Source organism: Coregonus clupeaformis, chromosome 12 (assembly GCF_020615455.1).
Source record: "Coregonus clupeaformis isolate EN_2021a chromosome 12, ASM2061545v1, whole genome shotgun sequence".
NCBI classification, from domain to species: domain Eukaryota; kingdom Metazoa; phylum Chordata; class Actinopteri; order Salmoniformes; family Salmonidae; genus Coregonus; species Coregonus clupeaformis.
Window position 1 is genome coordinate 38886132 of NC_059203.1, and position 14423 is coordinate 38900554.

Consider the following 14423-nt stretch of genomic DNA (forward strand, 5'->3'; position numbering starts at 1 on the left):
TGTGTGAGTGTGGTTATGTGTATTTGTGTCTATGAATGTGTGTTAGTGAGTTTGTAGTTTCCTTCTGATAATAAGTGGGTGCAGGGCCTTACCAAGCACAACTTGAACATTGAATCGGAGACACAACCAGAACCTACTCTCTCTTCCATCATTATGATTGTACAGTATTGAAGCTACATGTGAAAAGAGTAAAGATATTTTTTGGATATCACCAAAAAGATAAATAAACCATAAACAACCTGTCAAGTGATTTGTGTTTAACTTTTAGGGCAAGCTAGATATCTAGATAAGATACATGTAGTCTGGGTGGCCTGGAACACTGTGCTGTTCTGTTTACAAATGGGAGCATAAGGCTTCCTAGCATTACGCAGTTCAGCCATTTGACACTCAACATATCCCACATTGGGACATAACCATGGTTGCAGCAGAACACATTCACACATGTCCTCACTCTCATTAAGTACTACATACTGTACACAGAGGAAAGTATTGTCATGGTCCACAAGGATCATAATTCATTCACATTTCAATTCAATGTAAATACGCCCTTTGTACAGATTTGTAAAGCAATCACTTGGAGAGGCCAACAGATGACACATATTTGAACAGAGCTGTTGTTATTCTGGCAGAGGAAATGGTGCTGTCCTCCCTCACTGTGGCGTCATAACGGATGTTTTGGCAGAGAACAGCTAAATGGCTTCTCAGAAGCCCATGTACAACCCTTCAACAAGATTGTGCAAGAGGACACATCAGAACACAGGCATTAGACATTTTTATTAGACTTGTTTTTACTCTGTTGTGTATTATTATAACAAACAGATATTGTGGTGATATTACGCTCTCAACCCAACTGTGACATATAATGAGAAAATTACTTAACAGAAACTTAAAACTATAGAATATACAGTAACTATAATTGCATGTTTTAATTTGTAGTGTTAATATTGTTAGAGGTTTGAATGTTTTTATATAAAAAATTATACATTTCATCTGTGTTTCCATTTCCCCTGATAAATCATCCATTTTGTTTTAAATATCAATGTGATTTCACACTCTCACCTAAACAGAACATAACAAATCATGAATAAGAAGTAACCAGGTAAGTACTGATAAAATTACAAAAATTGCATTGTTTCAGCTCATTCTTTCACATATCGAAAAAAACATGTCTAAATCAATGCTAAATTCATGTAAAATAAATGAGTATAGCTGAACAAAAATATTAATGCAACATGCAACAATATCAACGATTTTACTGAGTTACAGTAAATCAGTCATTTGAAATAAATTCATTAGGCCCTAATCTATGGATTTCACATGACTGGGCAGGGGCAAAGCCATGGGTGGGCCTGGGAGGGCATAGGCTGACTGCAGGAATGTCCACCAGAGCAGACAACTCAATATTAGGAAGGTGTTCCTGATGTTTGGTATACTCACTGTATATCGTATCATTTTACATTTGTGTGACTCTTCTTGTCTATCAGTATATCAGTGTTTTGTTACTTGTCGTGTTTTATGTTTTTGTGTGGACCCCAGGAAGAATAGCTGCTGCTTCGGCAAAAGCTAATGGGGATCTGAATAAACCAATAAACCAATAATATGTAGTACTTTGAATACACACAAACAAATATTGTTATACCATGTGATGGGCTATAAAGATGATAAAATGTAACATGTTATAATGTTATTCATGGTATAACATAACTATAATGTCCCAATCCGGTGTAATGGTACAATCAGGATCCAGTCTTTACCTCCAGGGTCTCATAGTCAGACTTAGGCTGGGATTCAATTAAAGGCACGTTGGACTCTAAGAGGGAAAGAGAGAGAAAAATTGAGCTTGGTTTCTGAGCAACAAAAATAGGCATATTAATATAATCAAATATGAATATACAAATATTATAAAATACCTGAATAAGACCGCACCCCTGATTACAGGCATAATTCTGTCTGCTCTTGGGGATGGGTGGCTAAGCGCTCCAGACAGGGCAGGTGTTGCCTCTTCTTCTTCTTTGGGAGCTTTTGTTGGGCCATGGCCAGGGAGTAGTACAGGCGGAAGTTATTGACTATGACTGGGACAGGCATGGCTATGGTCAGAATACCTGCCAGAGCACACAGGGCTCCAATTACCATGCCGAAACAGGTCTCCGGGTACATGTCCCCATAGCCCAGGGTTGTCATGGTAACCACCGCCCACCAGAAGCTTATGGGGATGTTCTTAAAATTGGTGTGTGCAGCCAAAGTTGGGTCTTCAGGGTCACCATGTACTCGCTCTGCATAGAATTCCAGGGTGCTGAAAATTAGTATTCCAATTCCAAAGAGGACAGCGAGGAGGCAGAACTCTGGAACACTGGCCTTTAGTGTGTAGACTAACACACGGATGCCCACCATGTGGCGCATCAGCTTAAAGATCCTCAGGATCCTCACAAAGCGCAGCACACGCAGGAAGCCCAGGGCTTTCCCACTCAGCCCCACCTCCAGGAAGAAGGGCAGGATGGCCACAAAGTCAATGATGTTCAGTATGTTCTTCACAAACACCAGTATGTTGGAGCAGCAGGTGAAACGTACCAGAAACTCAAATATGAACCACACCACACAGACGCCCTCCACCACGGTCAGAGCAGGTTCGGTCACTATCTCATAGTACGTCACCTCTTCGGTGTGGTTCCCATCTATGACCAGCTCTGTGCGGTTCTCTAACGTTTGGAAGCTCTGATGTGTCTCCAGACAGAAAGCTGTGATGGAAAGGAGGATGAAGAAGAGGGAAAGAAACGCAATGACCTGCAAATGACAAGAGGCATCATATGACTGAGTGGATCATCTCATAATGATTAAAGACACAAACAACACACTCATTTATTTGTCTTTGCGGTTTGATTGACGTGTTGGATATACAATGGTACTGTATAAAAAAGGCTGTTGGTCGGTGAGATTATTAGGCTTGTGTGCTGTCTCCTAAACTGGCTCAATCCCATGGTCGCTGTTTCATATGGAGCCACATTACCTTCCGTTTGGGTGACATGACTCAATGGGAGTTACATGACTGAACCATTCAATCAATCAATCAATCAATTTTATTTTATATAGCCCTTCTTACATCAGCTAATATCTCGAAGTGCTGTACAGAAACCCAGCCTAAAACCCCAAACAGCTAGTAATGCAGGTGTAGAAGCACGGTGGCTAGGAAAAACTCCCTAGAAAGGCGAAAGCCTAGGAAGAAACCTAGAGAGGAACCAGGCTATGAGGGGTGGCCAGTCCTCTTCTGGCTGTGCCGGGTGGAGATTATAACAGAACCATGCCAAGATGTTCAAAAATGTTCATAAGTGACAAGCATGGTCAAATAATAATCAGGAATAAATCTCAGTTGGCTTTTCATAGCCGATCATTAAGAGTTGAAAACAGCAGGTCTGGGACAGGTAGGGGTTCCATAACCGCAGGCAGAACAGTTGAAACTGGAATAGCAGCAAGGCCAGGCGGACTGGGGACAGCAAGGAGTCACCACGGCCGGTAGTCCCGACGTATGGTCCTAGGGCTCAGGTCTCTCAGTTGGCTTTTCATAGCCGATCATTAAAGAGTTGAAAACAGCAGGTCTGGGACAGGTAGGGGTTTCGTAGCCGCAGGCAGAACAGTTGAAACTGGAATAGCAGCAAGGCCAGGCGGACTGGGGACAGCAAGGTGTCATCATGCCCGGTAGTCCTGACGTATGGTCCTAGGGCTCAGGTTCTCAGAGAGAAAGAGAGAACGAGAGAATTAGAGAGAGCATACTTAAATTCACACAGGACACTGGATAAGACAGGAGAAGTACTCCAGGTATAACCAACTAACCCCAGCCCCCCGACACATAAACTACTGCAGCATAAATACTGGAGGCTGAGACAGGAGCGGTCCCGGAGACACTGTGGCCCCATCCGAAGAAACCCCGGACAGGGCCAAACAGGAAGGATATAACCCCACCCACTCCGCCAAAGCACAGCCCCCGCACCACTAGAGGGATATCCCCAACCACCAACTTACAATCCTGAGACAAGGCCGAGTATAGCCCACAGAGGTCTCCACCACAGCACAAACCAAGGGGGGCGCCAACCCAGACAGGAAGATCACGTCAGTAACTCAACCCACTCAAGTGACGCACCCCTCCCAGGGACGGCATGAAAGAGCACCAGCAAGCCAGTGACTCAGCCCCTGCAACAGGGTTAGAGGCAGAGAACCCCCAGTGGAGAGGGAACCGGCCCGGCAGAGACAGCAAGGGCTGTTCGTTGCTCTAGCCTTTCCGTTCACCTTCACACTCCTGGGCCAGACTACACTCAATCATATGACCTACTGAAGAGATAAGTCTTCAGTAAAGACTTAAAGGTTGAGACCGAGTCTGCGTCTCTCACATGGGTAGGCAGACTGTTCCATAAAAATGGAGATCTATAGGAGAAAGCCCTGCCTCCCGCTGTTTGCTTAGAAATTCTAGGGACAATTAGGAGGCCTGCGTCTTGTGACCGTAGCGTACGTATTGGTATGTACGGCAGGACCAACTCGGAAAGATAGGTAGGAGCAAGCCCATGTAACGCTTTATAGGTTAACAGTAAAACCTTGAAATCAGCCCTTGCCTTAACAGGAAGCCAGTGTAGGGAAGCTAGCACTGGAGTAATATGATCAAATTTCTTGGTTCTAGTCAGGATTCTAGCAGCCGTATTTAGCACTAACTGAAGTTTATTTAGTGCTTTATCCGGGTAGCCGGAAAATAGAGCATTGCAGTAGTCTAACCTAGAAGTAACAAATGCATGGATTACTTTTTCTGCATCATTTTTGGACAGAAAATTTCTGATTTTTGCAATGTTACGTAGATGGAAAAAAGCTGTCCTTGAAACAGTCTTGATATGTTCGTCAAAAGAGAGATCAGGGTCAAGAGTAACACCGAGGTCCTTCACAGTTTTATTTGAGACGACTTTACAACCATCTAGATGAATTGTCAGATTTAACAGAAGATCTCTTTGTTTCTTGGGACCTAGAACAAGCATCTCTGTTTTGTCCGAGTTTAAAAGTAAAAAGTTTTCAGCCATCCACTTCCTTATGTCTGAAACACAGGCTTCTAGCGAGGGCAATTTTGGGGCTTCACCATGTTTCATTGAAATGTACAGCTGTGTGTCATCCGCATAGCAGTGAAAGTTAACATTATGTTTTCGAATAACATCCCCAAGAGGTAAAATATATAGTGAAAACAATAGTGGTCCTAAAACGGAACCTTGAGGAACACCGAAATGTACAGTTGATTTGTCGGAGGACAGACCATTCACAGAGACAAACTGATATCTTTCCGACAGGTAGGATCTAAACCAGGCCAGAACTTGTCCGTGTAGACCAATTTGGGTTTCCAGTCTCTCCAAAAGAATGTGGTGATCGATGGTGTCAAAGGCAGCACTAAGGTCTAGTAGCACGAGGACAGATGCAGAGCCTCGGTCTGACGCCATTAAAGGTCATTTACCACCTTCACAAGTGCAGTCTCAGTGCTATGATGGGGTCTAAAACCAGACTGAAGCATTTCGTATACATTGTTTGTCTTCAGAAAGGCAGTGAGTTGCTGCGCAACAGCTTTTTCTAAAATTTTTGAGAGGAATGGAAGATTCGATATAGGCCGATAGTTTTTTATATTTTCCGGGTCAAGGTTTGGCTTTTTCAAGAGAGGCTTTATCACTGCCACTTTTAGTGAATTTGGTACACATCCGGTGGATAGAGAGCTGTTTATTATGTTCAACATAGGAGGGCCAAGCACAGGAAGCAGCTCCTTCAGCAGTTTAGTAGGAATAGGATCCAGTATGCAGCTTGAAGGTTTAGAGGCCATGATTATTTTCATCATTGTGTCAAGAGATATAGTACTAAAACACTTAAGTGTCTCTCCCGATCCCAGGCCCTCGCAGAGTCTGTGCAGATCCAGGACAGCTAAGCCCTGGAGGAATACGCAGATTCAAAGAGGAGTCCGTAATTTGCTTTCTAATGGTCATGATCTTTTCCTCAAAGAAGTTCATGAATTTATCACTGCTGAAGTGAAAGCCATCCTCTCTTGGGGAATGCTGCTTTTTAGTTAGCTTTGCAACAGTATCAAAAAGAAATTTTGGATTGTTCTTATTTTCCTCAATTAAGTTGGAAAAGTAGGATGATCGAGCAGCAGTGAGGGCTCTTCGGTACTGCACGGTACTGTCTTTCCAAGCTAGTCGGAAGACTTCCAGTTTGGTGTGGCGCCATTTCCGTTCCAATTTCCTGGAAGCTTGCTTCAAAGCTCGGGTATTTTCTGTATACCAGGGAGCTAGTTTCTTATGACAAATGTTTTTCGTTTTTAGGGGTGCAACTGCATCTAGGGTATTGCGCAAGGTTAAATTGAGTTCCTCAGTTAAGTGGTTAACTGATTTTTGTCCTCTGACGTCCTTGGGTAGGCAGAAGGAGTCTGGAAGGGCATCAATGAATTTTTGTGTTGTTTGAGAATTTATAGCACGACTTTTGATGCTCCTTGGTTGGGGTCTGAGCAGATTATTTGTTGCGATTGCAAATTTAATAAAATGGTGGTCCGATAGTCCAGGATTTTGTGGAAAAACATTAAGATCTACAACATTTATTCCATGGGACAAAACTAGGTCCAGAGTATGACTGTGGCAGTGAGTAGGTCCAGAGACATGTTGGACAAAACCCACTGAGTCGATAATGGCTCCGAAAGACTTTTGGAGTGGGTCTGTGGACTTCTCCATGTGAATATTAAAATCACCAAAAATTAGAATATGATCTGCTATGACTACAAGGTCTGATAGGAATTCAGGAAACTCAGAGAGGAACGCTGTATATGGCCCAGGAGGCCTGTAAACAGTAGCTATAAAAAGTGATTGAGTAGGCTGCATAGATTCAAGGGACTCTGAGGGTGAATCTCAATGGACTTTTTTATTCCTCACATCTTCTCTGCCCATCTCCTTATCAAAGCACATCGGAGCAGAAGATCTGAAGTTCCTGCACTCTAATCTTCTCTGTTTTAAGAAGGAGGAAAGGAAAACGTATGTAAGATATCAAGAAGATAGAATTTAGATTCACCCTGAAGCTTCAATTCTGGTGAAGCTGCTTTTATGATTACAGTCCTAGCCTATGGAACAGCCTACCTGAGAATCTGAGGTAGTAGAAACAGTGGATTTTTAATTTATTTTTGCACACACCTTTTAGCCTTTACTTATTTGTAAAATGTGGTTTATACTTCTACCTTTTGTACTCGTTTTTATTGCCCTTTATTGTCTGTGATTACTTTTATTTATCTCTTATTCCTTTTTGTTTTCTATTTTTATTTGTGAAGTGCATTGTGTTGCTGCAAGGCAGCAATGAAATGTACTATAGAAATATGTTTGATTTGATTTGATTTTGTTCTTGTGGTCTCCGGCATTTTCCATTTAATTAATGGAGTGGCTGCGGTTCCGGATTTTTTGGGAACCTGATTTGCCATGGCTAAAGACATGGAGATTTCTGCGCATTTTTTTACAGTAGCTGCTGCCCAGTGCTCCGCTGCCGCTTCCCCCTCCTTGAACACCTTTGCCTGGGGTGTAGCCTACAAATCTTATGTTGAACACAAAGGGCATGGTTGACATGTTCCAACTATTTATTGCATTCCATGCCTCAGTAGGCTATTAAGCATATGCATGATTTCATGTTATTTTTTCAGGAGGGGAATTAGGCTACATGCAGCTATTTACATATTGTACACAAAAGACGATTAAACATGTTCGTACAAACTTGCAGATAGTTTTTTGCCCCAAGGCAAATCTCAAGTGGGGAGTTACATGCAGCTATTTAGGCAGCATATCAAACACAAGCAAGACACAGAGCTACAGTCTAATTAGTGATTTAATGTTATCTTTTAATCATCATTGCAAACATTGGCTAAGCAGGAGGCGGACAGGCAGTCAAAGTTCTATTTCAGCAACTCTGGCCAGTGGCAACGATATGGCAGCAACTACAAAGATTAGCCTACATCATCTCACAAAACGCAGATCGTTTTTGCTCCAATGCAACATGTATGTACGCTGTCCTGCTTGTGGAACTGCAATATCCATTCCAACAGACAGAGAAGGTTGTAGCCTTCATAATGGCCTTGAATGTTCGTTCAAATCACCGCAAGGTTTTTATTTCAGCTGTTCAGAAATATGAGGTAGTGACATAGACTACATCATCATGGTTCAGAAGAGGGTGAGTAATGAGAGAAATGTGAAGGGACTGGTGGCAAGTGAGCTGCAACTACATAGGAAAAAATGTTTGCGTAAAATAACACATGCGCAGAACATGATCCGGATCCATAACTTTGAGAAAGCGGTTTCCAGAGGGGCAGAGCAGGGGCAAAACTCAATATTCACAGCCACAGCCTTTAAAGGGGTGTGATATATCAGACATGCTTCAGGCTTTCAGAGCTGCTTCCACATGCTTCTCCAAGCCATTGCAAGTGTTTATTTTTCTTTAAAATTAGTGACTCTGTTTCAATGCTGTGATCCGTTTCTATGCCTGCTGCCTGCTCTGGACAGTCATTAGAGCTGTTTGGTTTATGGAAAAGCCATATGGTTTTTAACTGCAGTAAACAGAGCCAGCCTGCTACCACACCACCTTCTCCACAGCATGGTAGGAATGCCCAGAGGGAATTGCCAGCCTCACACTGACTAGCCTGATTCAGTCCCTATCAAAACTACTATTTTTTTTTTCATTGGGAGAGAATAAAGAATACAAACCTTGGCAGCCTTAGACGAGAACGGGTCATCAAATAAAGCCCATATTTTCGGTTTCCACCTTTTGAAGCAGCTCTGAGAATTATCTGGGTTGTCCTCAATATCGAATGGCTCTGGAAACTCTTCATTGTGGTGCACATTTGAGTCAGATGACCCGAACGCTGCAAGGGCCTCTTCGGCATCCCTATGTTGGCAGAATGTTAACCAGCAACAAGGTTCCACGTCCGCCTCGTCGACCCCCCAAAAAGCCAACTCCTCTTCAAAAAGGGGACCGCAGACATCTTTTGGACAGTGAAGCTTACCGGTTCTGTAGTAATTCAGAACATTGGAGAAAACACCTGGATGTCTGTCAAAGAATATTTCAGGGTCACCACTGGGGTCATGGTCCATCAGTTTAGCCAAACGGGTACCAGGCAAGCTCTTGAGAGTGCCCATGTAAGTTTCATGACGCATGCCACCAACGTTGATCACAACCTTTTTTGTGACATCCCCTTTTTTGTCCCAGTCTTCCCTTAGACATGTTTTCGACGACGTCCTGTCATGGGCTGAAGTATGGCCCTGAGAGGACACACACATTGAGCTGATCATGACTTGGAGTGGAGAGAATAGCACTTCCAGGAATGTTGTTTAGCCTACGGTCCTCATCTGTGGCAAAATTTTTTGAAGAGATTTAAAAGGTTTCTCAGGCCCAGGGGTAAAGAAAAACAGCATTAAGGCAGGCTATCATCTCTCTCCTTTGGTAGTTCAGTTTGGGAAGAAATCATGGTCTTTCCTTCTCTTTATTGCTTCAGAGCAGTCCCTCCCTGTAGGCCGCACCCTTTCTGCATTCCAAAGTTTTTGTCCACTTCTGTCAGTTAGGGCAACCTGGTCTCCGAGCATTTCGTATTATTCTGTAAGTAAATCCGAGATACTCCATTTAGTATGATATGTTACATTTCGTATGGTATGTATTAATTTGTGGATGTCCATCACCCATTTCATATGATATTTTACGAATCAAAAATGTGTATTATATGTTACGAATTTGTAAAACGTACAATACGTTACGAATGTTCAATATGTTACGATTTTGCTAAATGTATGATATGTTGCGAATTCCAACTAGGTGGCTAAAGTTAGCTAGCTGGCTAATGTTAGCTAGGCTAGGGGTTAGGGTTAGGAGTTAGGTTAAAGGGTTAAGGTCAGGGCTAGGATTAGGGTTAGCTAAAAGAGTTAAGGTTAGGGGATGAGATTCAAACTCGCAACCTTTGGGTTGCTAGACGTTCGTGTTATACACCCACCCTGACTAACCACCCTACTTTTCTTTTTGCCTTAAGTAACCATCTGTCTTATGTAACCATACCAAACATAACATACTAACTTGAGTACATATCATTCATTTAGTATGTTACGTCTAGTCTATGAAACCAGGCTGGTTAGGGGTACAGCTTAATTTTAGCCTATTGCTAAGTTTCTTTACATCTTAACGTTTATATCAATAGATTTCAAAATAGGTAAGACATCCAAACACAAATCTGTGGCAAAGAACAACCTCACAATATGTGAGACAGTTTTAAGACAGTTTCTCCATCAGTGAACAACTGCGGTCACTGTCACCTTTACTGTAAGGATTAACTAATAGAAAATTAATTGAAGTGTAAATGGTTAACTAACTCTTCACATTCTTTGATCCTCAACATTGACTTGGTTCAGCCCCAAGTGCAAATGTAAAGCAGTATCTATTGGGCTAATGACCTCCTCGTGTCATCCTGCTGTGTAAGGGACATGACACTGCCCTCTAGTGTGTTTCCAAGAGAAATAGTCAGAGAAAGTATGACATAAAAGCTGTATAATAACCAACACTTTTGCACTTTATTCACATATTTAAAACAAACAATTATTTAAAAAAAATGAAAAACGATGTTTCCGTAGATATTACAAATAAGTCAATATTACAAATGTAAAGAGGGTAACCATGAAACCATTTAGAGGTTTACAAGCTATTTAGACAATAAGATTCCCCAAAACCTAAACAGCAATCTAAAACCTTTCAACTGTTCTCCGGGATGTACAGTGCAGTCGGAAAGTATTCAGACCCCTTCACTTTTTCCATATTTTGTTACGTTACAGCCTTATTCTAAAATTGATGAAATTGTTTTTTTTTCTTCAATCTACACACAATACCCAATATTGACAAAGCAAACACAGGTTTGTAGATTTTTTTGCAAACGTATAAAACAAAACAACTGAAATACTACATTTACATAAGTATTCAGACCCTTTACTCAGTACCTTGTTGAAGCACCTTTGGCAGCGATTACAGCCTTGAGTCTTCTTGGGTATGACGCTACAAGCTTGGCACACCTCTATTTGGGGGGTTTCTCCCATTTTTCTCTGTAGATCCTCACAAGCTCTGTCAGGTTGGATGGGGAGCGTCACTGCACAGCTATTTTCAGGTCTCACCAGAGATGTTTGATGAGGTTCAAGTCCGGGCTCTGGCTGGGCCACTCAAGGACATTCAGAGACTTGTCCCGAAGCCACTCCAGCGTTGTCTTGGCTGTGTGCTTAGGGTCGTTGTCCTGTTGGAAGGTGAACCTTCGCCCCAGTCTGAGTGCTCTGGAGAAGGTTTTCATTAAGGATCTCTCTGTACTTTGCTCTGTTCATCTTTCCCTCAATCCTGACTAGTCTCCCAGTCCCTGCCTCTGAAAAACATCCCCACAGCATGATGCTGCCACCACCATGCTTCACCGTAGGGATGGTATTGGCCAGGTGATGAGTGGTGCCTGGTTTCCGCCAGACGTGTCGCTTGGCATTCAGGCCAAAGAGTTCAATCTTGGTTTCATCAGACCAGAGAATCTTGTTTCTCATGGTGTGAGAGTCATTTAGGTGTCTTTTGGCAAACTCCAAGCCGGCTGTCATGTGCCGGTTACTGAGGAGTGGCTTCCGTCCAGCCACTCTACCATAAAGGCCTGATTGGTGGAGTGCTGCAGAGATGGTTATCCTTCTGGAAGGTTCTCCCATCTCCACAGAGGAACTCTGGAGCTCTGTCAGAGTGACCATCTGGTTCTTAGTCACCTCACTGACCAAGGCCCTTCTCCCCCGATTGTTCAGTTTGGCCGGGCGGCCAGCTCTAGGAAGAGTCTTGGTGGTTCCAAACTTCTTCCATTTAAGAATGATGGAGGCCATTGTGTTCTTGGGGACCTTCAATGCTGCAGACATTTATTGGTACCCTTCCCCAGATCTTAGCCTCGACACAATCCTGCCTCGGAGCTCTACGGACAATTCCTTCGACCTCATGGCTTGGTTTTTGCTCTGACTTGCACTGTCAACTGTGGGACCTTATATAGACAGGTGTGTGCCTTTCCAAATCATGGCCAATCAATTGAATTTACCACAGGTGGACTCCAATCAAGTTGTTGAAACATCTCAAGGATGATCAATGGAAACAGGATGCACCTGAGCTCAATTTCGAGTCTCATAGCAAAGGGTCTGAATACTTATGTTTGTTGTTTTTTTATACATTTGCAAAAATGTGTAAAAACCTGTTTTGGTTTTGTCATTATGGGGTATTGTGTGTAGATTGATGAGGAAAAAAATTAATTAAATCAATTTTAGAATAAGGCAGTAATTTAACAAAATGTGGAAAACGTGAAGGGGTCTGAATACATTCCGAATACATAGCTTTATTTTAAACTTATACCCACAGCCTACTCTTCCTGGGTGTTTTATTCTCTATCTCATGGTTAGAATCTCTTATGCCTCAGATTACATAGTATGATGGGACTCTCGTCCCCAAGACAAAAACCTGGGTAGAGGGGTTCAGTGAATGTGCATTTCTGGGTTCTGTAGAGGAACTTCATCCTATTTGAGACTTCATAAAACGCTATGGTGCCCTCCTTGAATTTCAGGTAAACCCCTATTTTGTGCTGGCTGGGGGTTGCACTGAGTAGAATACCTTTATTGTTGTGGGACACAGAATAGCCTTTGGAACAGTCGAGGCTCCAGAATTGGTCGCTGCCCCCAAAAGCAGATGTCTTAGAGCGTGATTTTCTGTTTATGCCCCAGTAGGCCAGGGCAATCTCAGCCTTGTTCCCAACCATCTCCACCTCCCAGTAGCAGCGCCCTGCCTCTAGCCCCTCCCTGCACATCACCTGGTGACGGTTTGTAAACCTCTCAGGGTGAGGTTGGACTGGCACCTTCTGCTTTTTAGGGTCCCACCTCACCATTCTGCCATCCGTTGAGAGGGACAGGTCATTGTGGGAAGTGTTGGGGTCAAGAGTGAGCTCACAGGCATCTGAAGAATCAAAGAGGATCGTATAATTATGTTCATGATCATGTTCAAACAGCATTCTCATGAGGTTGGTTCAGCCCCATTTAAAACAAAAATATCTTTATTATTATTATGTTTCTTTACAGTTGTTGTTGTACAGGTTGAGGGAATTTTAGTTGGGTTGCATGTCTGTGTGTGTGACTAAAGGACTTAGGTCTTATACTGTAGAAACTCTGGTCTGGTCGTAGGCTCTAGGGTCTGTGCACTGCAGATAACATTTACATTTACATTTTAGTAATTTAGCAGACGCTCTTATCCAGAGCAACTTACAGTTAGTGAGTGCATACATTATTTTTTGTATTTTTCATACTGGCCCCCCGTGGGAATCAAACCCACAACCCTGGCGTTGCAAACGCCATGCTCTACCAACTGAGCTACATCCCCTCCCCTACCCTGGACGACGCTGGGCCAATTGTGCGCCGCCCCATGGGTCTCCCGGTCGCGGCCGGCTACGACAGAGCCTGGATAACTGTGTAGGTCAGGAGAAAGGCAGAACAGGCGTAATTAATCATGCTCAGTTGTGGTTAAGGTTGTAGTTAATTACTAACTCTCATTACTTAAGGTCAAGTAAACTGTGACTGACACAAAAAGAAGGATAACTCACCTGGAAGCTGCTCAGGTCTGACTGGAGACTGCGAACCTCCATTACCAGCCACTGTTGAGACAGATCATAAAATCCTTTACAAATGTATTGTCTGCTTGTCTGTCTGTCTGTCTGTCTGTCTGTCTGTCTGTCTGTCTGTCTGTCTGTCTGTCTGTCTGTCTGTCTGTCTGTCTGTCTGTCTGTCTGTCTGTCTGTCTGCCTGCCTGTCTGCCTGCCTGTCTGTCTGTCTGTCTGTCTGTCTGTCTGTCTGTCTGTCTGTCTGCCTGTCTGTCTGCCTGCATGTCTGTCTGCCTGCATGTCTGCCTGTCTGCCTGTCTGCCTGTCTGCCTGTCTGTCTGCCGCATTTCTCTCTTCAACTGACCAGTTTGAGACACTGTATTGATTTCCTCCTCACAGAACGCCTCCAGCCTATCCCCAAACTCTGAGACGGCAGTTCTTATGGCCTCAAAGGGGAGGTGTGGATCCGTCGAGACACTGGACAAGTCATGGGGCTCTGGGAGGGTAGAAAGTGAGGGCCAACTCTTTAGTAATAAGAGAGAGGGAGATAGAGAGACATAAAAATGAAAGAGTTATTAATCGTGAAAATTCACCATGTCATCATGCACACAGTTGCAAACCTTCAGAACCAGACCCTACCCCACTGGGCACAAACTGGTTGAATAAACGTTATTTCAACGTAATTTGTCAACTTATTGTGATGTGGAATGTACATGGAAAATACATTGGATTTTAAATGTTTGTAAGCAATTTTCAACATAGACAAACCTTGTATAATATATGT

At 43.1% G+C, this 14423-nt stretch overlaps 1 protein-coding gene across 1 annotated transcript; it reads right to left on the minus strand.

The window, feature by feature from the left end:
* Positions 1-1367: 1367 nt before the first annotated feature.
* On the minus strand, positions 1368-9488 carry LOC121577617 (potassium voltage-gated channel subfamily C member 4-like). The gene is made up of 3 exons (XM_041891355.2): positions 8733-9488; positions 1911-2781; positions 1368-1810 (listed from the first exon to the last, which is right to left on the minus strand). Exons 1-2 carry the CDS (start codon positions 9315-9317, stop codon positions 1933-1935), a joined length of 1434 nt encoding a protein of 477 aa, XP_041747289.1. The 5' UTR covers positions 9318-9488; the 3' UTR covers positions 1368-1810; positions 1911-1932.
* Positions 9489-14423: the final 4935 nt, after the last annotated feature.